The sequence below is a fragment of the Sciurus carolinensis genome, chromosome X (assembly GCF_902686445.1).
Source record: "Sciurus carolinensis chromosome X, mSciCar1.2, whole genome shotgun sequence".
NCBI classification, from domain to species: Eukaryota; Metazoa; Chordata; class Mammalia; order Rodentia; family Sciuridae; genus Sciurus; species Sciurus carolinensis.
Window position 1 is genome coordinate 109,377,313 of NC_062232.1, and position 23,819 is coordinate 109,401,131.

Genomic DNA, 23,819 nt, shown 5'->3' on the forward strand with positions numbered 1-23,819 from the left:
TTCTTTGGTATTCATATCAATGTGTTCTGTTCATTTATAGTTCACTTATGACTACTCTTAGCAGATTTCAGGGAAACATTAATGCTTCTCGATCTAGTAATAGTGTTTTGGAAAACCTATCCTTAGAGAATCAAAGAGAGCAGGTCAGCTTTATACACAGGGTGTTCATAGTGGTATTATAACAATGAAAATTAACCTTAAATTTAAGCACAACTATAGGAAAATGGGTACAATATTATATACTTGTTTGTTGAAAAACATGTAACCATTACAAGTTGTAGTTTTTAAGATTTAAGGCATAGGAAAGTATGTAAAATATATTAAGTGAAAAAAAAGGTGAAGGAGAAAAACTGGTCATCACTGCATGGTATAATTATGAGTAACTTTATAATTTTCTGTATTTTAAGAAATTTCTAAAATGAATAAAACTCACTTTTATGATCTGAGAGGAATAATAAGCATTATTTATACATCAAATGTGTAAACGAAACCTGAGTGAAGATGGGGCAGTTTTAGCACCTAGCTCTCAAATGTTTGTGGGATGAGTAGGTGGATGGATGTATACACAAATGAATAAATGACAGTTGACATTTGTAGGCCCCATTATGGAGTTTATAAGACTTCAGAAAAAAAATGAGGATTCATTAATTAAAAGGAGAAATTTCCAGACCAGTCAGCAGTTTTTGAAAGCTGACATGGATGGTACTGAAGGAGGCACAAAATTGAGTGCATAATGATAGCCAAGGAGTTGTGGTTTGTCCTTGAGTCCACTCCTGCTCTTTGTGCCCAGCTATAGACACCATGGTTCCTCTTATTCTATGTGTTCTTGAAGTATCCCTTTTGCCTACTCTTTTCACTGGCCTTTATTCAGTTTGACCAGGGACTGAGTTTGAGAATGAAAGTCATGAGTTCAATTCCCATTTGAACCAGTTAACACTTCTTCATCCAGGGAAAAGATATCAAGGCTAACTCTGGCCAACTCCCAGGGATAGGCGTATTGGTCATGCAGAAAAGCATCAGGTCAGGGCAACCTGCTTGTAACACTTCTAAAACCATTCACAATACCTTTGTGCAGAGGGCTTTGTGTTGTTACATTCTTGAGTAGTCCTGAAACTGAAACTGAGGCGTTAAATGCATAGCATTAGCTATCCAAGAATGTAATATAAATGTTGGTCCTGTCACAGTTTTATAACAAATTCACAGTAAGCTGCTCCTGAAAACTATAAATGGAACAGATTGATCTACATTGTATCTTATAAGGTCTTATTATCTTTCGAATATTTTGATCATTTGCTGAGCAGAATCTGGTTTCTTTTCAAGTCCATCAGGAGACAATATTGAATGTATGAATGAAAGCTAAATGTTTCCTTTCCAGTACATTCCCTTATCTGTGAAGGAGCCTGCATCAAAAAAGCCATTAAACTTTTGCAAAGCATTATTATTGTCAGCTTATTAGACACAGTTCTTAATTGTGGTTATGCTTAAATCTAAGCATATGTATGTGCTCTGTCTTGATACTGCTAATGTATTAGATTTATTGCTTCTTTTTCTACCTGAGTTACTTCTTATCCCTCATTAAAAATAAACTTATTCAGGGGTTGAGGAATTCACAGTTCTGAGCCAAACTACCTTTATCTTGAAGATCATAATATCTGAATATGATGGTACCTTGAATGGGTCAGTTGGCTGTTTTATTGTTTAGGATTTTAAGGAAAAAGAAAGGACTAATGTTTTTCTGAGTACTGACAATATGCTGTAGTTTATTAGGCATTTTCACATATATTATCTGAGTTAATCCTCACTATAGCAACATAAGGTAGGCATTATTACGCAATTTAACGGTTGAGAAATCTAGTTTTGAGAATTTAAACAACTGCATCATGATTTGAACACTTGTCTGTTGGACTTCAAAGCCTGTGATTTTTCTCCTGCACATACTGACCATCATGGAGAGCAGAATTTCATTATTTGGATTGAACCTAATGTTGATCACCTAACCTCCCCTCAGCTCCTGATATTCTCCTGCAGCTTTAGAGAAATCTTTAAAATTTTATTTTAATTGACAGATAACAATTGTATATATTCATGGGGTACAACATGATGTTTTGATATATATTTACAATGTGGAATGCTTAACTCAGGCTAATTAAATAAATTACATCCCACTTTGCTGGTGTTATGTTAGCAAGATCTAGCCTTTGCAGCAAGGCCAGAAACTAAGTTTTGAACCACCAATAAGGAGGGCATTGGTTTGAACCTGCTTTCAATTTTGTCCAAAATTCAGTTATTATTTGTATCTTTATCTAGTTTACCATAACTCATAACCCAATCCAAGAGTATGCTAGCAAAACTGTTACTTGCTGGATGCTCAGCACTTCAAGGGATCTTGGGGTTTCATCATCCACTCAAGAGCCAAAATCATCCTCGGTTTTAACATAAAACTTCTTTGGTGAAAGCAAGCATGTTCTCCTGTGAGCCTGACTAGTAAACAGAACAACTTCAAGAGAATTTACTAAAGTAGGGCTGATGTATAAGAAATCCACCATTAGATAGAGGGTGAAGATAAGGAGTGTGGAAATTTCAAGAGAAGGAAAACACAAAGGGGTGATTATTATCCTCTGAATGACTGATGAAAGAAAGCAGAAAGTTCATCTTAAAGAGGAATTAAGAAAACCCAAGTGCAAAGCATCATGATGTGGTGACATCTTTTTGAGATGGTGATGGGTAGGTTCTGTCCAGTTTCTGAATATCATAATTTGAGATTTGAATGAAAAATTTCAAGGGCCTATTGGTATTAGCCATTGCTCCTGAACACATCAGGCCTTCATTTTGGAGATATAAAAGGATTAACCTTCCAATGTTGTTTCAGCACCAAATCCAGGATAGATTAGCCCACATAATTTTAGTTTCTTGTTGCCCTCTTTTGTTGATAACCCACTAACTTTCTGAGGAGATCACTTTAAGGCCTTGTGAATCAAACTTTCTAAAATCCACAGTGGAGACCAAGAGGTCGAGGAATGAATTACAGGGAAGCTCAGGAAGGCAGAGTGTGGTTTCTGGGTCCCCCCCCCCCCCATTTTGTCCTTGAGTTTTACTGCCAGGGCTTCCAAGAGGTAGCCTGAGCAAAATTCCCAGCTACCAATATTGTCATTTCTATACCCCACAGATAAAAGGATGAGGCACCTGCTCCTCAGTTGACTTCCTGTACCATTTTCATGGCATCTTCTTGTGTGACTGAGTTTCTTAGGAAAATGCAACTTTGGGAGTAACTAGAAGAAAGTGTAGCACTGAGGGGCAAAGTGGGTCCGCTCTGGAAAGCTTGGCAGTGTCTGCCTTGGTATCTACCTCCTTTCACTCTTTCTTATTTTCTGGTGCCTCAGAATTTGTATTTCAGCATTGTCATCAGTAAGTATCTATAAGTTCCATATGAGACGACTGGGAGGGAGGAGCACCAGAGAGTTAAGGTGGTAGATAGGGTGACATAGTAGCAGAAATAACCACACAATAGGCTGTTTCCCAAATAAACACTATTTGAACCCCATGAATATTAGGGAAAGACATGTTTTAGACTCTAATTCAGGTTCCTATGTTTTATGCAAACTCACTATGTAAAATCTCTGATTTATATTAAGGAAGGCAGAAGGTACAGGAACTCCTCACTTACCAATTAATTATTGTGGTAAATCACTATAATAAACAAAAAGAAAAAAACTAATTTCTCTAGAGCTGTGCTGTCTAGTATGGGAGCCATTAACCACGTATAGCTATTAAGCATTTGCAGTATGATTAGTTTGAATCGAGATGTTTTGTAAGAGTAAAATACACACTAGATTTCAAAGACTTAGTATGAAAAAAGTAGTAATTTTTAATATTGATTACATGTTGAAGTGATAATACTTTGGATATACTGGGTTAAATAAAATGTTAGCAAAAATTTTTAAGGAGATGAAAATGTTAATTACTCTTATTTGATCAATACATATACACCTGTATGGAAATAACACACTCCATAAATATGTAAAATTAAAATAATAACTTAAAATTAAAGCTTGAGATATTAAAAATATTAACATTAATTTTGCCAGTTTCCTTTTTTAACATGGCTACTAGGACATTAAAAAAACTATATGTAGCTTGCATCATATTTCTGTTGGACAGTATTGCTCTGGTATATTAAAAACAGGGTTTGTTATACAAACAGCTTTGTAGGAGTACATTTCTTGCTTTAAATAAGTATACTATACAGGAGACAGGTTTGTTTCAAAAGAACAGGGAAGAATGGAGATTTGCAGATGGAGAAACTGATTATAGAAGAAAATGAGGACCCTGTCCCAGGTGCCTCTCATTCTGGGGGTGAGGGGATGTGAAAGGTAGGGTGGTCAGTCACCTGAGGCAACTTCTATCGTTCCTCTAGGTCCATGTGATCTCCTAGCTGGGGTCCAGAGTCAGGAGAGGAAGGGAACTTTGGAACTTCTCCTTCCTTACCATCTTAGCCATCGAGCTCTGAGTTGGACACAGTGATGATGTGACAGGAACTTTCCCTGGGTCTCTCTGGCCCACCATTCCTGGTTGACAGAAGGAGGAGGAATGAGGTGAGCCCCTTCTTCACTCCCAGGGCCATGTGGTAGAGCTGCAGCCGCACCTCCTTCTGCCAATAGGCATAGATGAGTGGGTTGAGCAGGGAGTTGCCTACACCGAGCAGCCACAGGTACTGTTCCAGCACTTTGTAGAGGTGGCACTCTTGGCAGGCCACCTGCACAATGCTAGTGATAAGAAATGGGGACCAGGATAGAGTGAAGCTCCCGATGAGAACAGACACAGTGCGGACAGCCTTGAAGTCACTTGGATACCGTGGAGGCCGGTAAGCCCCAGCCAAGGATCCTGCATGTTCCATCTTTCGGATCTGCTGGCTATGCATGGAGGCAATCTTGAGCATGTCACAGTAGAAGAAGACAAAGAGGAGCATGGCTGGGAAGAATCCAGCACAGGAGAGGGTCAGCACAAACCTTGGATGAAACACAGCAAAGAAGGTGCAGGGCCCTTGGTAGGTGGTTTGCTGGAATATGGAGACTCCAAGTGGGAGGAAGCCAATGAGGTAAGACAATAACCATAGCCCGGCAATGCAGGCCCCAGCCACAAGCCCACTCATGATCTGAAAGTAGCGGAGGGGCTGCTTGATGGCAAGGTACCTGTCAAAAGCAATCAACATGACTGTGAGAACAGAGGCAGCCGCAGAAGAAGTGACAAATGCCATCCGTAGGCTGCACAGGGTCTTCTGTGTGGTCTGAGCAGAGCTGGAGAGCTGGTCTGCAACTAGGCCAGAGATAGCCACGCCAATCAAGGTGTCAGCCACAGCCAGATTCAAGGTGAAGCATAGACCAACACCATCATTCTTGTGGATTGACAGCAGCACAGCCACAGCCACTAGTGCATTAGTAGCAATGATAAGGAAGGCCAGTACAGCAAGGATCACTCCAAATGAGAAAGATGACTCCATGTCTTGAAGTGGTATGACTTCCACTTACCAGGGCATGCTGGCTCTCCAGCTCAAATTCTCATGGGCCAGAGGAGGAGGATCTGTGGGATCAGAGCCATAGTACAATTCTGGCCATCACTGGCAGTTCAGGCTGGTAGCTTGCCAGTCTTTGGGATATTGATGTCATTAAAAATCATTCACTCTCTCTCTCTTTGAGTCCTCAGCCTCCTGCCTCTCCAGCTTTCTGAAGGCAGCAATCCCAGCGCAGACCTCCCCCTGAGCCCTGAGATAGTCCCTCCCTCTCCAACAACCAAGTTACTAGACAACAACCAAGTACCTGGCACATGCTGTCTCTCCAGGTCCTCTCCCTTCATTGATGCTTCAAAGGCTTTGGAGGGATGGGAGCATTCATCAGGTCTCTCTGAGAGAAGATATAATTGACTCTAATCACACTTTTTCTTTCTCCATAGCTTGTTATTAAATTTCCACCTCTTTTCTTCCTAAGGCTCAAGTGCCAGCTTAATGACTAATCTCAGCTTAATTAAGCATTTGCTTAATAAATAATTCTCAGTTACTATTATGACTGCCTTTAATCAAGCAAGATGATCATAATCAGTTGAAGTGGGCTGGTAACTATTTGAGGGGCCCAGCATCCTTTCAGGAGTGTTGCCACACATTGAAACTGTTTCTTATCTTTTGCTTTCTAGTACCTCTGAGGCTAATTCATTCAAATAGAGTATGCTGTTCCTATGTTTCTCACCCCTTGCAACTCAATTTGTTGAGAAATAAGGACAGGAAATACAAGGCAAAGAATTGTTAATATTGTCATTTGGTTTAGAACAGAGCCCACTCCTCATCTTATGCTGCTGTCTCTTTGGTCTATTCCTTGGAAACTGTTTCCACATCATGGCAGACTGAGTCTCCAGTCAGTAATAGTGACTGAAAGGTTTACCTTTCTTCATCCTATAGACCTGAGTTTATCTGTGAGAAGACAAGGTGGGCTTCATTCAAGAAAATGTATGCTCAATGTTTGACAGTGGAATTTTCCAGGGATAGAGCTTGTGGGGATTAGACCAAAGGGCAGCAGTGTTGCTGAAGCAGGTGAGATGGATGCAGGGAGGGTGACTGTGTAAGTCACTCCAATTTAGGTTATATATTCATTTGCTTGGGTACGTTTGAACTAACCTTTTGCCTGCTACTCTCATCTTGGATACCAAGAAGAGAGGGGTGGGGATAAGAGTGGTTAGAAGCCTATTTACTCAGTTCAGGTGAGAGCACAAATAGGAAGGTTAGTGTTTTAAGTGAGAGAGTGGAGAGCAAGGTGCAGAGGTGGAGGCAAATATTATATCCAGGATGTTTGATGGTCTGAGAGGGCCGTTGGTGATGTCTGTCCTACAAAGGCTCAGAAAAGCTGTGTCATGAGGATTTGATAGTCCAGTTGAAAACCCGAGAACAGTTCTTATTCTTTGGTACATGCATTTAGGAGGTTGATTTCAGTGGTTTAGAACCTGGCCTGATTTCATGCCTGAACTTAAGGTGTGTTTTGGTTTCCCCAGCTTTTGTTTCCATGCACAAATTGGCCCTTCTCAAGCCCATATTCAAACTTGAGTGTGCATCAGAATCACCTGGAGGCCTTATTAAAACCCAGATTCTACATTCTTGAAAAGCATCTCAATAAATTGGTGAGGTTTATCTCAATTATATAAGTAGTAAGACATGGAGATTATAGCATTGTAAATTTTTTTGGATTAATGTCATAATCAAACCTCTGATGGCAAATACACTTTGTTGAACAGCTTCCTCCAGATCCCAACTGTGCCACAAGTTTATAAATTCAAATTGAGTTTTGGATTTGGAATATACTTTATACAGTATATTTTCTTCTTTGACTTCTGAAAATAAATAAGGAAATTTTATTCTTTAAAATCAACAACAGATTTTTGGGGCCTACCCTGAAGTTTCAGATATAGTAGGTCTGGGGCGGGCCCATGAAACTGAATTCCTAACACATTTCCATCTTCTGTTGCTGCTGGCTAAGGGACCTCACTCTGAGACCCACTGCTCTGATGCCATGGTTCTTAATCTTGACTGTACTTAAAATCACTTGACAATTCCAAAACATACTGTTTTGGCCACATAGCAAGGAATTCTAATATAATTTGTCTGGGGTGTGACCTGTGCATCTAGAATTTTATCAGGCAATTCTGATATTTAGCTGGGGTTAAGAACCACTGTCCAGTAGCAAAAGCACAGACTCTGCAGTCAGAATGGCCAGGATCCATATCTTTGATTGGGCAGAGGAATTTATTTTTTATATATCTTTGGTTTTCTCGTGTGTAGGAATAATAATACCTAATCATGGAGTTGATTATGGCAAAATGAAGTATCATGGATGTGACAAGGCTTCATAAACTGTAGAATATTACACAGGTATTATTACTGTCTTCTAGCCTTTGTTAATCAAGTTAACATACTGTTAATCAAAGTGTATCTGAGTGGTAATCAAAATATTAGTCAAAGTGTTTATCAGTGATTACACAATCAAATCATGTACCAGAAGCAGTGGTATGACAGGAGAGCTTTGTACAAATGCAGAATCTCAGGCCTTGAACAAGACCTGAAGCAGATTCTGAGTTTTAACAAGATCTTTAAGTGATCTGTGTACACATTAAAGTTGTCCTTGCTCTCTCCTACTTGTAGGTTCCTGATTGTATTAGTTTCCTTTTGCTGCTGTAACACACTACCACAAACTTAATGGCTTATAACAACACAAATATATTATCTTACCCTTCTCAAGTTAAGAAGTTCAAAATGGGTCTTAGAGGGCTAAAATCAAGGCATCATCAGGACTGTTTTCCATCCAGATGCACTAGGGGATGATATGTGTCCTTGACTTTTTTTTTAGCTTTAGAAGTTGCCCACATTCCTTGACTCTTGGGCACATCACTCAGACCTTTGTTTCCATAGTTATATCTCCTTCTCTGACTGACCCCTCCTCAACTCTCTTTGTAAGGAATTCTGTGATTTCATTGGACCTACCTGGACAAACCAGGATAACCTCTTCATGGCACGATCTTTAATTTAGTCACACCTACAAAGACTCTTTTGCCACGTAAAGTCACATATTTTTGGTCACATATTCTTAGGTTCCAAGGGTTAGAACATGGATATTTTTGTGGGAGTATTATTCTGCCCACCACCTTAGTATTCTCTGCTGCCTGGATCTCTTTCTCCTTCATCCCTCTATAGATGCTCTTCTCATTCTGCTTTTCTTTGCTCATGCTCTAATTGTTTCTTTTCTTTCAGTCATTAAAAACTTTCCCATTTTCTGTCTTGTCTTTTTAGGAACCTACAAATTGATTCAAATTAATCTAGGCAAACTTGAAAGATAGTGATCTTTCTATCATTGGGTATATGCAAGTCAAAACTGAATGCCCATCTGTCAGGAGGGTTTTAGAATTTCTACAGCAGTGCAAAACATTATTATCACCATTGATTTGTCCTTTATACCCTCAATAATTACCTTTTGAAGGGCCCTGGCAGGCATTTCCCTCTCTGATCCCTTCTTTCTTACCTCCTCTCAACTCTGTGTTCCCTTTGTTCTTCCCACTTCCTTTCCCATACCAACACAAGGTCTTAGCTATGTGTCCTAGGGGTGTGATATCATTTGTAGGTTCCTTGTGGTCCTAGGTCAGCTCTCTGCCTGCAGTGATTTAGCTGTATCTTGCCCAAGGACAAAGACAGCAGTGACATTTAATATCTCTTCCTGAATTGCCAGACTGGTACATACATGTCTATGAAATATAATGCAGCAATGTGAAAAGATTGGGAAAGGTTTATATCTACTGACATAGGCTTCCAAGACATATTTTTGATTGACAAATTAGGTCACAAATCAATATGTAGTTCCACTTATGAAAAAAAACTCTCCAAGTCCGTATATACATGTGTGTAAATGCATAGAATACATACAAAGGAAACTGTTAATAGAAAATCACCTTGAGGAGAGGAGTGGGCTTGGTGGGAAATGAAGAATCATGATTTACTTTGAATACTTTATTTATTTTCATAGTGAGAATGTATTTGAATAATTTCAAGAAGAAAAACCATCCCAAACTTCCCCAACATCCATATATATACACTATATATGATATGTATTCATTATAAAAGCAAATATACACACAACATACAATATATAATATTCTATATATAATAATATATATCACATAGCATATTGCATACACATTCTATATCATAATGTATATATAATATATAATACAATATAGACAATATAAAATTACATGTACAATATTATGTTACAAGCATAGTCTATATTATAATACATGTATAAAATATATATAATGTATCTATAACATTATATATACATCACATATATACATCTAATATACTATTTAAGATGTATGATTTATATCAATGCAATATAAAATATATATCACATTCAATATATAACACAATTTTATATTATATTGCATATAGCATATATAGTACATAGAGCATATATCATATACACATTCTATATTATGTATATAATGTATAATGTATAATATATACAATAAGCATATATGGTATGCATGGCATATATACAATATTATAATATATACAGGATATAATAGATATACATACATTATATATTATATATTCTAATTATATGCTATTATATAATACACACATTCTATATTATAACATGATATATAATGTAATATAATGTGCTATATATTAATATATATAATGTATATATGCATTATAACAATTCTAACATAATCACATGTAAAATATATACTATATAATGTAATATATAATATGTATATATAATATATAATGCATAATACATATTATATACATTATATATCATATATTATGTGTCATATTATGTGTTATATATTCTATATAATACATGATATATATACTATGTATTTTATTTTTGCTTATATTTTTTTTGCCTACCTGTGCAGCAGTTGTATTGGTGAGTGTATGTGGATTGAAAGAAGTGGTAGGGCAAGATGGAGTGAAAGATTCAGGCTTTAGTCCCTTTTTGGTTATGGTACTGGGAATTGAGTCCAGGCCCTTCCATATGCTAGGCAAGTGCTCTACCACTGAGTTATAATCCTAGACTATTTTAGTTTCTTGGAGTGGGAGTCTCTTTGAAGAAATAGTCCTAGACCTCTGGGCATCTTAGCTTGCTTGTAGCAATGATGATACCAGTTAACATTTATGGGGCATTTGATTCCAGCAGCCATGCTAAATTTATAAAGTGGATTTTCATTTAATCCTCATAACAATTCTATAAAGTATGTACTATTAATATGTCAATTTTATAGATGAGGAAATTGAGGTACACAGAGAGGATATCTTACTTGTCCAAGGCTACCCACCATATAAGAAGAAGCTATTGGATATCTACACACAGGTTAGCAGATTTTGTGGAACTCTGTGGACAGCCATCAAGAATTTTTCTTGTCGCACATGAACCATAGAGACTACATGTTGTCCCCCTTTCTTGCCAATTTGTGCCTCTGTGTCTTTGCATATCCTACTACCTCTGACCTTCAAGCTAACACTTTTGTGTTTTGTTTCAAAGGTATTTGGGTTGAGAATAAATAGAAGCCTTTCTTTTTCAATAAAGTCCAGTGTGCATGGAAAATGAGGATACTTTCGCTCTGAGCTCAAGGAAATACAAATCTGAACTCATGTATACCTCTCCATTTTTCATTCCACTCTTTCTTTCCATTGAGTCTCATTTAGCACTTAGTTATATTTCAACTTAACTATTTTTGTAGACTTCTCATCTCATCTCTCCCCACACAACCCCCCTATACCAGCATTTTTTATTGAGTTCCTGCTCTGTGCTAGTTTCTGTGTTATGAAAGAGTTTGCCAAACATTTGATTACTACATTATGAGTGAGGGATTATTATTACCCCCATTTATAAGTGAAGAAACTGAGACTTGGAGAGGTTAATGGTCCTGTCCAAGGTTACACAATGAAGAAGAGGTAGCAGATATAGGATTAGAATCTAGTTCTCCTTTCTCCTGGTTTAATGGTCTTTGTGCTACTCCTTGTTGCAGAAGCCTGTGTGTGGTAGGCTGAATAATGCCTTCCACCTTTCACTGATAGCCTCAATCTAATCCCTGGAACCTATGACTATGTTAGTTTATATGGCAAAACTACTTTGCAGATGTGATTAATTTAAGGATCTTGAGATGGAGAAATAATCCTGGATTTTGCAGGTGAGCCCAGTAACATAATCACAGGGGGGAGCCAGGAGATCAAATTGAGTATTTTGGGGCTATGACAACAGAAGCCAGAGGTAGTAGGGATGCAAGGAAGTGATCCCTAGTCTCAGATTGCAGGCAGTCTCTAAAAGCCAGCAAAGCCAAAGAAACAGATCCTTTTATAGAGTTTCCAGAATGAACTAGGCCTTCCAACTCTCACTTTAGCCCAGAGAAATTGATTTCTGACTTCTGACCTGAAGAACTAGAAGATTTGTATCATTTTAAGCTATTTTAAGTTTGTGGTAATTTGTTATAGCAGCAATAAGAAACTAATACATGGGCTTAAGTGGCTAATATGAGGAGAACATTTAAAAATTGGGTCCTGGTTATATTGCTGCTTGGCAGTGGCTACCGTCCAAGAGGCAGTTGGTTGCCATGCTACAAAGGTACCACTTAGCTGGGGCAAAGCAGCTCTGCTGCCTGAAATGCCATGATGCTAGGGGCCAGGAAGTCCAGCAGAGGGCACTGTGTAGGGAGAGTAATCTGTGGAGAAGTCCTGCTTCTGTTTGGCTATATGAATAGGAAGGGTCTCTAAAGGGAACAATCCATTTCAGCACTTCTGGATGGTTCTGTGTTGCATATTAGTTCTGGCTCCATACAGGTCAGAGGAACTCTCTTAGGAGTGAGCCTTTTTATTTGCTGCTCAGGACTCAGAAATTTATTCCTCCTTTTTGAAATGTATTTATAAGTTTGGAAGTAATATGTCAAAATCCTTCTCTCCCCTGCAGAGAAGGAGCTGGGTAATATAGCACACACATTTTTCATTAATGACTATGGCTTGTGGAATGGGGTGGGGCAAGGGAAGAAAAGATCTATTCAGTTCTTGTTTCTTACCTTTTTAATTGAAAATCTTTCTTGAAGGGTTATTCTTCAACAAGAATAACCTGCTCTCAAGGGACCATTCTAAATGGAATTTTATATAGTAACCCTCCAATTCTCACATAAGTATTTCCAAATTTTTCCTAAGGAAGGGCTGGTTTAGTTCACTGTGGGGTAAGATTTGCAGTTTGTAGAAAGGATGGGGGTTGTAACAGTGATGGGAGTATTTGGAACCTGAGAAGACTCTTAATGTTGGTAATACCCATCCTTTATCTCAACCCTCACAATATTCCTGAGAGGCAATATTTTCACCATGTGATAACTTGGGAAGCCTACCACAAAGAAGTTAACCAAAGTTAATTAAATTGTCCAATGGTTTCATAGCTAGCAACTGGTGGAAAAGAGATTTGAACTCAGGTCTGTGAAGCATCTGAGTCTATGTTCTTCTAACTATGCCACCTGGTCTCTCCAAATTATAAGATGCTGACTAGAGATAGAATGAAAACTGTGTAGCACAGTCCTATGGCCTTGAAAATCTGTGCCCAGCCTCATGAAGGAAGTCAGCCCCTACTCAGAAAGAATGCTACCAGCTTCATGTAAGGTCATTGTGACTTGAGTCAAGACAGTCCCAGCCTGTGCTTCATCTCTAAAGACTTTGTATTGCCCCTTAATTTGTGCCTGTCATCACCCATCTGCTCTGTTCTTTCTCTGGATTAGTGTTCCACTTGGCACTACTCTTAACTGGCTTCTTCACCGTGGGCATGATATGCCATCCTGTGATCTGCCTGAGCAAGAAAATACCCCAGGAAAAGTCTGGATCAGGACAGTGAAACTGACTGAAAGGATGGTAAAATTTGCCCTTTGCTAAGAATCTTTTGGAGGATAAGTATCTTGAGACTTGACCTGTGTAGGTTCAATTGTGATGACCCTATGGAACTCCTACTGTAGGCAGACTCTTGTTATCCCTTGAAAATGAGTTTCTGTTTAGCTGCAGTTAGGTCAGCCTAACACTACTTCTTATTCTACCTGGTCTGATTGTCCCATTCAGTTCAATCTGGCACATATGCTCCTTAGGTCTGCGTTCCAAAGGGGACTTCACATTATGAATTTAGAATAAATGTGATTTGTGATCACAGGTGGGTTGTATTTGGATGAAGCCGTCTGTTCCCCCATTATTTTTCTCTCCCTTTCTTCTATGGAACTGGATTTTGCTTTTTACTAAGCTCATCAAGAACCTTGGCAGTTTCTGAAATTTGTGCTGATTGAAGTATGGAAAACTGCTCTTTTGGCTTGGGAAGTGGGGAGAAAGGTAAACGACAGTCAGGTGGTAAAAAGATATCTATTGTGTGTCTTCTAGAAGTATACCCACCCATGGAAGCAACTTGGCCTCTTCCTCTTTGAGGGTTTGGGATTCTCTGTTCAGTTCCTCCAGATTGCTGACTCATAATTCATGCTAATTCTCTTGATACATCTTCTTTTTTCCACATTTAATTGGTGCATTATATTCATACGTAATAGTGGGATTCATTGTTACATATTTGCTACAGCCTCTTGAAAAGCTTTGCAAACTGCTCTCAGTTATCTCTGAGTGATGGTATTCATAGGTAGTCCTTAGATGTTCTAAAGCGGTGGCCCTTAGCTGTTGTTTGGGGCCATGGAACCCTTTTAGAATCTGATGGAAGCAATGAACTTTCTAAAAATGTACTTCTTTTTTCTTATTATTTATTTTTTTTATTATTGTACACAAATGGGATACATGTTGTTTCTCTATTTGTACATGGCGTAAAGGCATACCATTTGTGTAATCATAAATTTACATAGGGTAATGTTTGATTCATTCTGTTATTTTTTTCCCTTCCCCCCACCCCTCCCACCCCTCCCACCCCTCTTTTCCCTCTATACAGTCCTTCTTTCCTCCATTCTTGCCCCTCTCCCTAAACCTAACTCTAACCCTAACACTAACTCTTCCCACCCCCCCATTATGTGTCCTCATCCACTTATTAGCGATATCATTCTTCCTTTGGTTTTTTGAGATTGGCTTATCTCACTTAGCATGATATTCTCCAGTTTCATCCATTTGCCTGCAAATGCCATAATTTTATCATTCTTTATGGCAGAGTAATATTCCATTGTATATATATACCACAGTTTCTTTATCCATTCATCAACTGAAGGACATCTAGGTTGGTTCCACAATCTGGCTATTGTGAACTGAGCAGCTATGAACATTGATGTGGCTGTATCTCTGTAATATGCTGATTTTAAGTCCTTTGGGTATAGGTCAAGGAGTGGGATAGCTAGGTCAAATGGTGGTTCCATTCCAAGTTTTCTAAGGAGTCTCCATACTGCTTTCCAGAGTGGCTGCACTAATTTGCAGCCCCACCAGCAATGTATGAGTGTACCTTTTTCCCCACATCCTCGCCAACACCTGTTGTTGCTTGTATTCTTGATAATCGCCATTCTAATTGGGGTGAGATGGAATCTTAGGGTGGTTTTGATTTGCATTTCTCTTATTACTAGAGATGTTGAACATTTTTCCATATGTTTGTTGATTGCTTGTAGATCTTCTTCTGTGAAGTGTCTATTCATTTCCTTAGCCCATTTGTCGATTGGATTACTTGCATTCTTGCTGTAGAGTTTTTTGAGTTCTTTATAGATTCTGGAGATTAGTGCTCTATCTGAAGTATGATTGGCAAAGATTTTCTCCCACTCTGTAGGCTCTTTCTTCGCATTGCTGATAGTTTCCTTTGCCGAGAGAAAGCTTTTTAGTTTGAATCTATCCCAGTTATTAATTCTTGCTTTTATTTCTTGTGCTATTGGAGTCCTGTTGAGGAAGTCTGGTCCTAAGATGACATGTTGAAGCTCTGGACCTACTTTTTCTTCTATAAGATGCAAGGTCTCTGGTCTGATTCTGAGATCCTTAATCCATTTTGAGTTTAGTTTCGTGCATGGTGAGAGATATGGGTTTAGTTTCATTCTGTTGCATATGGATTTTCAATTCTCCCAGCACCATTTGTTGAAGAGGCTATCTTTTCTCCATTGCATATTTTTGGCTCCTTTGTCTAGTATGAGAAAATTGTATTTATTTGGGTTTGTGTCCGTGTCCTCTGTTCTGTACCATTGATCCACCTTTCTATTTTGGTACCAATACCATGCCGTTTTTGTTACTATTGCTTTGTAGTAGTTGAAGATCTGGTATTGCGATACCCCCTGCTTCACTCTTTCTGCCAAGGATTGCTTTAGCTATTCTGGGTTTTTTATTCTTCCAGATGAATTTCATAATTTCTTGCTCTATTTCTGTAAGGTACATCATTGGGATTTTAATTGGAATTGCATTGAATCTGTATAGCACTTTTGGTAGTATGGCCATTTTGACAATATTAATTCTTCCTATCCAAGAACATGGGAGATCTTTCCATCTTCTGAGGTTTTCTTTAATTTCTTTCTTTAGTGTTCTGTAGTTCTCATTGTAGAGGTCTTTCACCTCTTTTGTGAGATTGATTCCCAAGTATTTTATTTTCTTCGAAGCTATTGTGAATGGGGTAGTTTTCCTAATTTCTCTTTCTGAAGATTCATCGCTTATGTATAGAAATGCCTTAGATTTATGTGCATTGATCTTATATCCCGCTACTTTACTGAATTCACTTATGAGTTCTAAAAGTTTTCTGGTGGAATTTCCTGTTTCCTCTAAGTATACAATCATATCATCAGCAAATAGGGATAGTTTGAGTTCTTCTTTTCCTATTCGTATCCCTTTAATTTCTTTGGTCTGTCTAATTGCTCTGGCTAGAGTTTCAAGGACGATATTGAATGGAAGTGGTGAAAGAGGGCATCCCTGCCTTGTTCCAGTTTTTAGAAGGAATGCTTTCAGTTTTTCACCATTTAGAATAATATTAGCCATGGGCTTAGCATAGATGGCCTTTATAATGTTAAGGAATGTTCCCACTACCTCAATTTTTTCTAGTGTTTTGAGCATGGAGGGATGCTGTATTTTATGGAATGCTTTTTCTGCATCTATTGAAATAATCATGTGATTCTTAACTTTAAGTCTGTTGATATGGTGAATGACATTTATTGATTTCCTGATGTTGAACCAACCTTGCATCCCTGGGATGAAACCCACTTGATCATGGTGCACTATCTTTTTAATATGTTTTTGTATGCGATTTGCTAAAATTTTGTTGAGAATTTTTGCGTCAATGTTCATTAAGGATATTGGTCTGAAATTTTCTTTCCTCAATGTGTCTCTGTCTGGTTTAGGTATCAGGGTAATATTGGCTTCATAGAATGAGTTTGGGAGGGTTCCCTCCTCTTCTATTTTATGGAATACTTTGAGAAGTATTGGAATGAGCTCTTCTTTAAAAGTTTTGTAGAACTCGGCTGAGAACCCATCTGGTCCTGGACTTTTCTTTGTTGGTAGGCTTTTGATGACTTCTTCTATTTCATTACTTGAAATTGGTCTATTTAAATTGTGTATGTCCTCCTCGTTCAGTTTAGGCAATTCATATGTCTCTAGAAACCTGTTGATGTCTTCGAAATTTTCTATTTTGTTGGAGTATAGATTTTCAAAATAGCTTCTAACTATGTTTTGTATTTCAGTCGTGTCTGTTGTGATATTTCCTTGTTCATTCCGAATTTTAGTGATTTGGCTTTTCTCTCGTCTTCTCTTTGTTAGTGTGGCTAAAGGTTTATCAATTTTGTTTATTTTTTCGAAGAACCAACTATTTATTTTGTCAATTTTTTGTATTGTTTCTTTTGTTTCAATTTCGTTGATTTCAGCTCTGAGTTTGACTATTTCCTGTCTTCTACTACTTTTGGTGTTGGTCTGTTCTTCTTTTTCTAGGGCTTTGAGCTGCAGTGTTAGGTCATTTATTTTTTGAGTTTTACTTCTTTTATTAAATGCGCTCCATGAAATAAATCTTCCTCTAAGTACTGCTTTCATAGTGTCCCAGAGATTTTGATATGATGTTTCTTTGTTCTCGTTTACCTCTAAGAATTTTTTAATTTCCTTCCTAATATCTTTTGTTATCCATTCATCATATAATAGCATATTGTTTAATCTCCAGGTGTTGGAGTAGTTTCTGATTTTTACTCTTTCATTTATTTCTAACTTCAATCCATTATGATCTGATAGAATACAAGGAAGTGTCTCTATCTTCTTGTATTTGCTGACATTAGCTTTGTGGCATAATATATGGTCTATTTTAGAGAAGGATCCATCTGCTGCTGAGAAGAAAGTGTATTCGCTCTTGGTTGGATGGTATATTCTATAAATGTCTGTTAAGTCTAAATTATTGATTGTGTTATTGAGATCTATGGTTTCTTTGTTCAATTTTTGTTTGGAAGATCTGTCCAGTGGTGAGAGAGGCGTGTTAAAATCACCTAGTGTTATTGTGTTATGGTCTATTTGGTTTCTCAAATTGAGAAGGATTTGTTTAACATACATGGATGAGCCACTGTTTGGGGCATAGATGTTTATGATTGTTATATCTTGCTCATTTATGCTTCCCTTAAGCAGTATGAAATGTCCTTCCTTATCCCTTCTGTCTAACATTGGCTTGAAGTCCACATTATCTGAAATGAGGATGGATACTCCAGCTTTTTTGCTGAGTCCATGTGCATGGTATGTTTTTCCCCATCCTTTCACCTTTACTCTATGGGTATCTCTTTCTATGAGGTGAGTCTCTTGCAGGCAACATATTGTTGGATCTTTCTTTTTAATCCAATCTGCCAGTCTATGTCTTTTGATTGATGAATTCAGGCCATTAACATTCAGGGTTATTATTGAGATATGATTTGTATTCCCGGTCATTTGGTTCATATTTAAAATTTTATTTATTTATTTATTTCTTTTTTGACACATCTTGGTTCCTCCTTTATTTGACAGTTCCTTTAGGATAATTCCTCCCTTTGCTGATTTGCTTCTTTGTTTTTTATTTCTTCCTCATGAAATATTTTGCCGAGAATGTTCTGTAATGCTTGCTTTCTTTTTGTAAATTCTTTTAGCTTTTGTTTATCATGGAAAGATTTTATTTCATCATCAAATTTGAAGGTAAGTTTTGCTGGGTATAAGATTCTTGGTTTGCATCCATTTTCTTTCAGAGCTTGAAAAATGTTGTTCCAGGCCCTTCTAGCTTTTAGGGTCTGGATTGAAAAATCTGCTGATATCTGTAGTGGTTTCCCCCTGAATGTAATTTGATTCTTTTCTCTCACAGCCTTTAAAATTCTGTCTTTATTTTGTATGTTAGGTATTTTCATTATAATGTACCTTGGTGTGGGTCTGTTGTAATTTTGTGTATTTGGAGTCCTATAAGCCTCTTGAACTTGATTTTCCATTTCATTCTTCAGATTTGGGAAATTTTCTGATATTATTTCATTGAATAGATTGTTCATTCCTTTGGTTTGTTTCTCTAAGCCTTCCTCAATTCCAATAATTCTCAAATTTGGCCTTTTCATGATATCCCATAGTTCTTGGAGATTCTGTTCATGATTTCTTACCATCTTCTCTGTTTGTTCAACTTTGTTTTCGAGGTTAAATATTTTGTCTTCAATATCTAAAGTTCTGTCTTCCAGGTGTTCTATCCTATTGGGTATGCTTTCTATGGAGTTCTTAATTTGGTTTATTGTTTCCTTCATTTCAAGGATTTCTGTTTGGTTTTTTTTCAATATCTCTAACTCTTTATTGAAATGATCTTTTGCTTCCTGAATTTGCTCTGTTAACTGTCGATTGGTGCGTTCATTCAATGCCTGCATTTGCTCTTTCATCTCATCATTCAATGCCTGCATTTGCTCTTTCATCTCATCGTTTGCTTCCCTAATCATTTTAATTATGTACATTCTGAACTCCCTTTCTGTCATTTCTTCTGCCATGCTGTCGTTGGATTCTATTGATGTAACATCTAGATTTGTTTGTGGCATTTTCTTCCCTTGTTTTCTCATATTGTTCAGGAATCAGTGGGTCATTAAGATATTGCAGATTTCCTCTATCGACTTATAATGTCCCTGAAGATTGCTAGTATATCCCCTCTTATCCTTCAGTAGCCTGAAGTCTTGGAGGAAGTTGATAATGCGGAGCTCCACGAAGAAGCTGCCTCTCTAGGGTGGTGACCCTCAGGTGGCGTATATTCCCTGCTAGTGGGCAGAGGTGCCTCCACTTGTTGACCAATGGTCATCCAATGGGGAACTAGACTGTGGGCTGAGGCAAGTCCTGTTGTGCCTGTGTCTCTGGTTTTACCGTCCCTGTGGGAAAACCTCTCCCGGTAGGGAAGACTCACTCGGTGGGAACGTCTCGCTGGTCAGTTGCCCTCCTAGAGGTTCCCCTCAATCTACAACTACTGCCTGGGCTGGGCTGTCTTCCTCTGCAACGCTCCCAGGGGCCGGGACCTACCTCCTGGGCCTGGGAGCCTCACCCTTCGCAGGCAAGTCTCCTTAGGCTGCCTCTCCCAGAGAATCTGCCCACAGCCCTGGAAACTTCGCTCCACCCCTAGGCGTGTCTCTGTGCGGCTCTTCCAGCAAGAAACCACCTAGCTCCTGGGACCCTGCTCTGCACCTAATCGCCTGGCTATGCGGCCCCTCCTCTGAGCCGCCACCTGGAGCCCTGTACAATAGCTCCGATACCCAGAGACCCGCCACACACCTCCTCCTCTGGACAGCAGCCCGGTTTCCGACGCAGTCACTAGGAGTCCAAGCAACTCACTTCGGGTCTCCTCCTCCCGCCAACCTCCCGTAGCCCTAGGCAGTCACTCTAAGCCCAAGTGACCCGCCCTGTTCCTCCTCCTCCTCCTCGGTGTAGCCCCCCGGGTGTTCAGGGGTGGTGACTCCGGGACCAAGTGACCCACCGCACTCCTCCTCCAGGCAGGCCACCGGTGTTCAGGAGCGGTCGCTTTGAGTGCAATCAACTCACCACTCGCCTCCTCCTCTGGCAACCGCCTGTGGCTCTGATGCAGTCACTCCTAGACCAAGCGTCCCGCCGCGCTTCTCCTCTTCCTCCGGGCAACTCCCCGGTGTTCAGGAGTGGTCACTCTGAGTCTAAACAGCTCTCCACGCAGCTCCTCCTCAGGCCGCTGCCCGGAGCCCCAGTGGTTGCTCCGAGTCCCAGCACTGTGCTGAGCCGCCTCCTCTACGATGATCCCAGTTGTCCGTGTTTACCGCTCCAGTGGGGGGAGGGGCGTCTCGCCGAGCAACTCTAGTTCACAAAGTTCCCTGCGTACCGGGGCTACCGCCCCATCCGGGACGCCTCCCCAACGGGAGAGACTCACCCGGTGGCTTTGAGTTGGTCCCAAGTCTCTCACTATCTCCTCTTTTGAATCCTGCGTCCTGGAGCAACGTGAAATGCAGCCGCCCTCTAGGCCGCCATCTTGAAACTCCAAATGTACTTCTTAATGTACCTACATGTCATACAAACAAATTCAAGGTCCTCATAGACTCCCTAAAGCCCATACATGGATCCCAAGTTAATATCCTTGGAAGAGGTAATAAGATCCTCTGTGAAATGCATCATTTCTTATTTTCTTTATTTCCTCAGCCTACCTATAATTGTGGAACAAACCTTGTAAACAAAAATACTTAATCATCCTTTTTAACTCTAGCAAGGTGGGAATCAACATCTACCCTCTGAGACTCTTGTTTTGCTTCCATCAGACAGCATATTCCCTAAATCTCCATCATGGAACATGCTGGTGAGATTTAGAGGTTCTCTCAACTCAGTTTTCCTGATGGTGACATTGTTTTGGGTCAATTGAATAAATGAGTGATGGACTGGGGTTGTGACTCAGTGGTAGAGTGTTTGCCTAGCACATACGATGTACTGGGTTCAATCCTCAGCACCACATAAAAATAAACAAAATAAAGTGTTGTGTCCATCTACAATTAAAGAAATGAGAAAGAAAGAAAGGGGTGAAAACATTGAAAAATGTGCTTCTGCCAAGATAACTTTTCTGTAGCATTTGACAGTAAGGACCACCTTTCACTTCTCTTTTCTTTTTGAATACACTTTCTCCTGTTTCTTCATTTTCCTCTCTCATCTTCCTGCTCAGTCTTTGTAGACTCTTCAAGAATGCTGACTCCTCAATTGGACAAGTGAATGCATCAGTTTTCTCCCAAACCATTCTTCCCACCTTTCTTAGCCTAGCAAAGGTCATCACAATTTACCTAGTCTCTCAGAATCTCAACCTCATCTCACATGTTTCCTAACTACCCACATATATTTTACTCAACATGCCTCTGACATCTCTTGACCATGAACCTGCCCATCACAGCCAGCTGATCTCCTAATTGATCTGCCAGCATCAACACTTGTGTGCCTTCAATCCATCCTCCATCCTGGATCCAAAGTGATCTAAAGTAAAAATTGACTATGTCACTTGCAGGCTCAAAGAAGCACAGCTGAGTTGTGTTTTGTTTTTTTCACATTTTCCCTGTAGACTGCACATATTCACTTTGTATTCTCAGCATCTAAAGCAGTGTTTGCATATAGCAGGTTCTCAACAAAAGTGGCTGGCTGGTTGGTTGGTCGAATGACTGATTAAGCATATGAGCTCTTCTCATTTTCTGCAGGCTAAACTCTGATCTTGATTTCATGGACAAGTCTTTTCACAAAATGGCCCTAACTCTTCCATCCTCACATACTGTCACTAATGCCCTATCCCATGCCATTCGCTGCTCACACCATAAACTTTTCACACTTGATGTTTTTGCATCTGGTGATTCCTCTGCTAGAAATTCTCTCTCTGCACAGCACCCATTCCCTAGCTTCCATCTACATGGTGACTGCCTTAAAGGCCTAGCTTAGTTGCCACCTGTTTCTCTATAGCTTTCCCTGACAATCTGCTTTATACCCCCAGCTTCTGCTGACACTCCTAGCCATCAGACTTACTCATGCCTTCATTATGACATCACATTGTATTATGTTTATTCATATCTATAACTATCTTGCAACACTGTGAAGTTGCATAGGGGCAGGGACTGAGTCTTGTGGTCTTGTTCACTGTAGTATCCCTCATGTCAAGCCCATTGCCTAGCACTGACAAACACAGGATATGCCTTTATGTTGTTGTCCTGCTTGTTCTTATTTATTTTTATTTAAACATATTTTTAATTTGGAAGAAATATGATCATGAAACACTAACTTTGATATTACCCTGAGACAAAACACCAGCATCTCTTCCCCAATTTTTTATTATTATTATTATTATTATTATTATTATTATTATTAATTTTGGTACTGGGAATTGAACCTAGTGATGGTTAACCACAGAGAAACACTTCCAGCCTTTTCATTTTTAATTTTTTTATTTAAAAAATTTTTAGTTGTAGATAGACACAATACCTTTATTTTATTTATTTACATGTGTTGCTGAGGATTGAATCCAGTGCCTCACACATGCTAGGCAAGTGCTCTACCACTGAGCTACAACCCCAGCCCCTCATTTTTATTTTGCAATAGGTCTTGCTAAGTTGCTTAGGACCTCTCTAGTTTTTTTTAAATTTATTTTTATTGCAAACAAATGGGATATATGTTGTTTCTGTTTGTACATGGAGTAACAGCATACCATTTGCATAATCATACATTTACATAGGGTAATGGTGTTTGATTCATTCTGTTATTTTTCCTTCCCCCCACCCCTCTTTTCCCTCTATACAGTCCCTCCTTCCTCCATTCTTGCCTCCCTCCCACTCCCCATTATGTATCATCAACCACTTATCAGCGAGATCATTTGTCCCTTGGTTTTTTGAGATTGGCTTATCTCACTTAGCATGATATTCTCCAATTTCATCCATTTGCCTGCATATGCCATAATTGTATTATTCTTTATAGCTGAGCAATATTCCATTGTATATATATACCCTCTCTAGTTTTTTGACGCTGGCTTAAAACTTGCAATCTTCCTGCCTCAGCCTCATGAGTTGCTTGGATTATAGGTGTGTGCCACTGCACACGGCTCTCTTGTCTGAATTATGGCAGAGCTTCTTAACTGGTCTTCCTGTTTCTACTCTACGTACTCCCCTAAACTCCCACCCACTCCCAGTCTGTTAACAGCACAGTAGCTAGGATGATACAGCTTAAATGTAAGTCTGATTAAAGTCCTTCAGTGACTTCCCACCTCACATAAATTCCAAGGTCTTTACTCAATATGGACCTGCCCAGTATATTCCCCTTATTCTCAATTATTCTGGGTATTGTGGTCAAGAGTGCAGACTTTGGAGCCACACTACCTATATTCAAATCCTGG

The 23,819-nt window shown here is 39.1% G+C and overlaps 1 protein-coding gene across 1 annotated transcript; it reads right to left on the bottom strand.

Annotated features, from left to right (window-relative positions):
- Positions 1-4,489: 4,489 nt before the first annotated feature.
- Gpr119 (G protein-coupled receptor 119) lies at positions 4,490-5,497 on the bottom strand. Its single transcript, XM_047535129.1, has one exon. The coding sequence runs from the start codon at positions 5,495-5,497 to the stop codon at positions 4,490-4,492; it is 1,008 nt and encodes a 335-aa protein (XP_047391085.1).
- Between the last annotated feature and the right edge of the window lie 18,322 nt (positions 5,498-23,819).

Coding starts and splice junctions, on each gene's coding strand:
- Gpr119 (XM_047535129.1), bottom strand. CDS start 5,497: ATGGAGTCATCTTTCTCATTTGGAGTGATCCTTGCTGTACTGGCCTTC.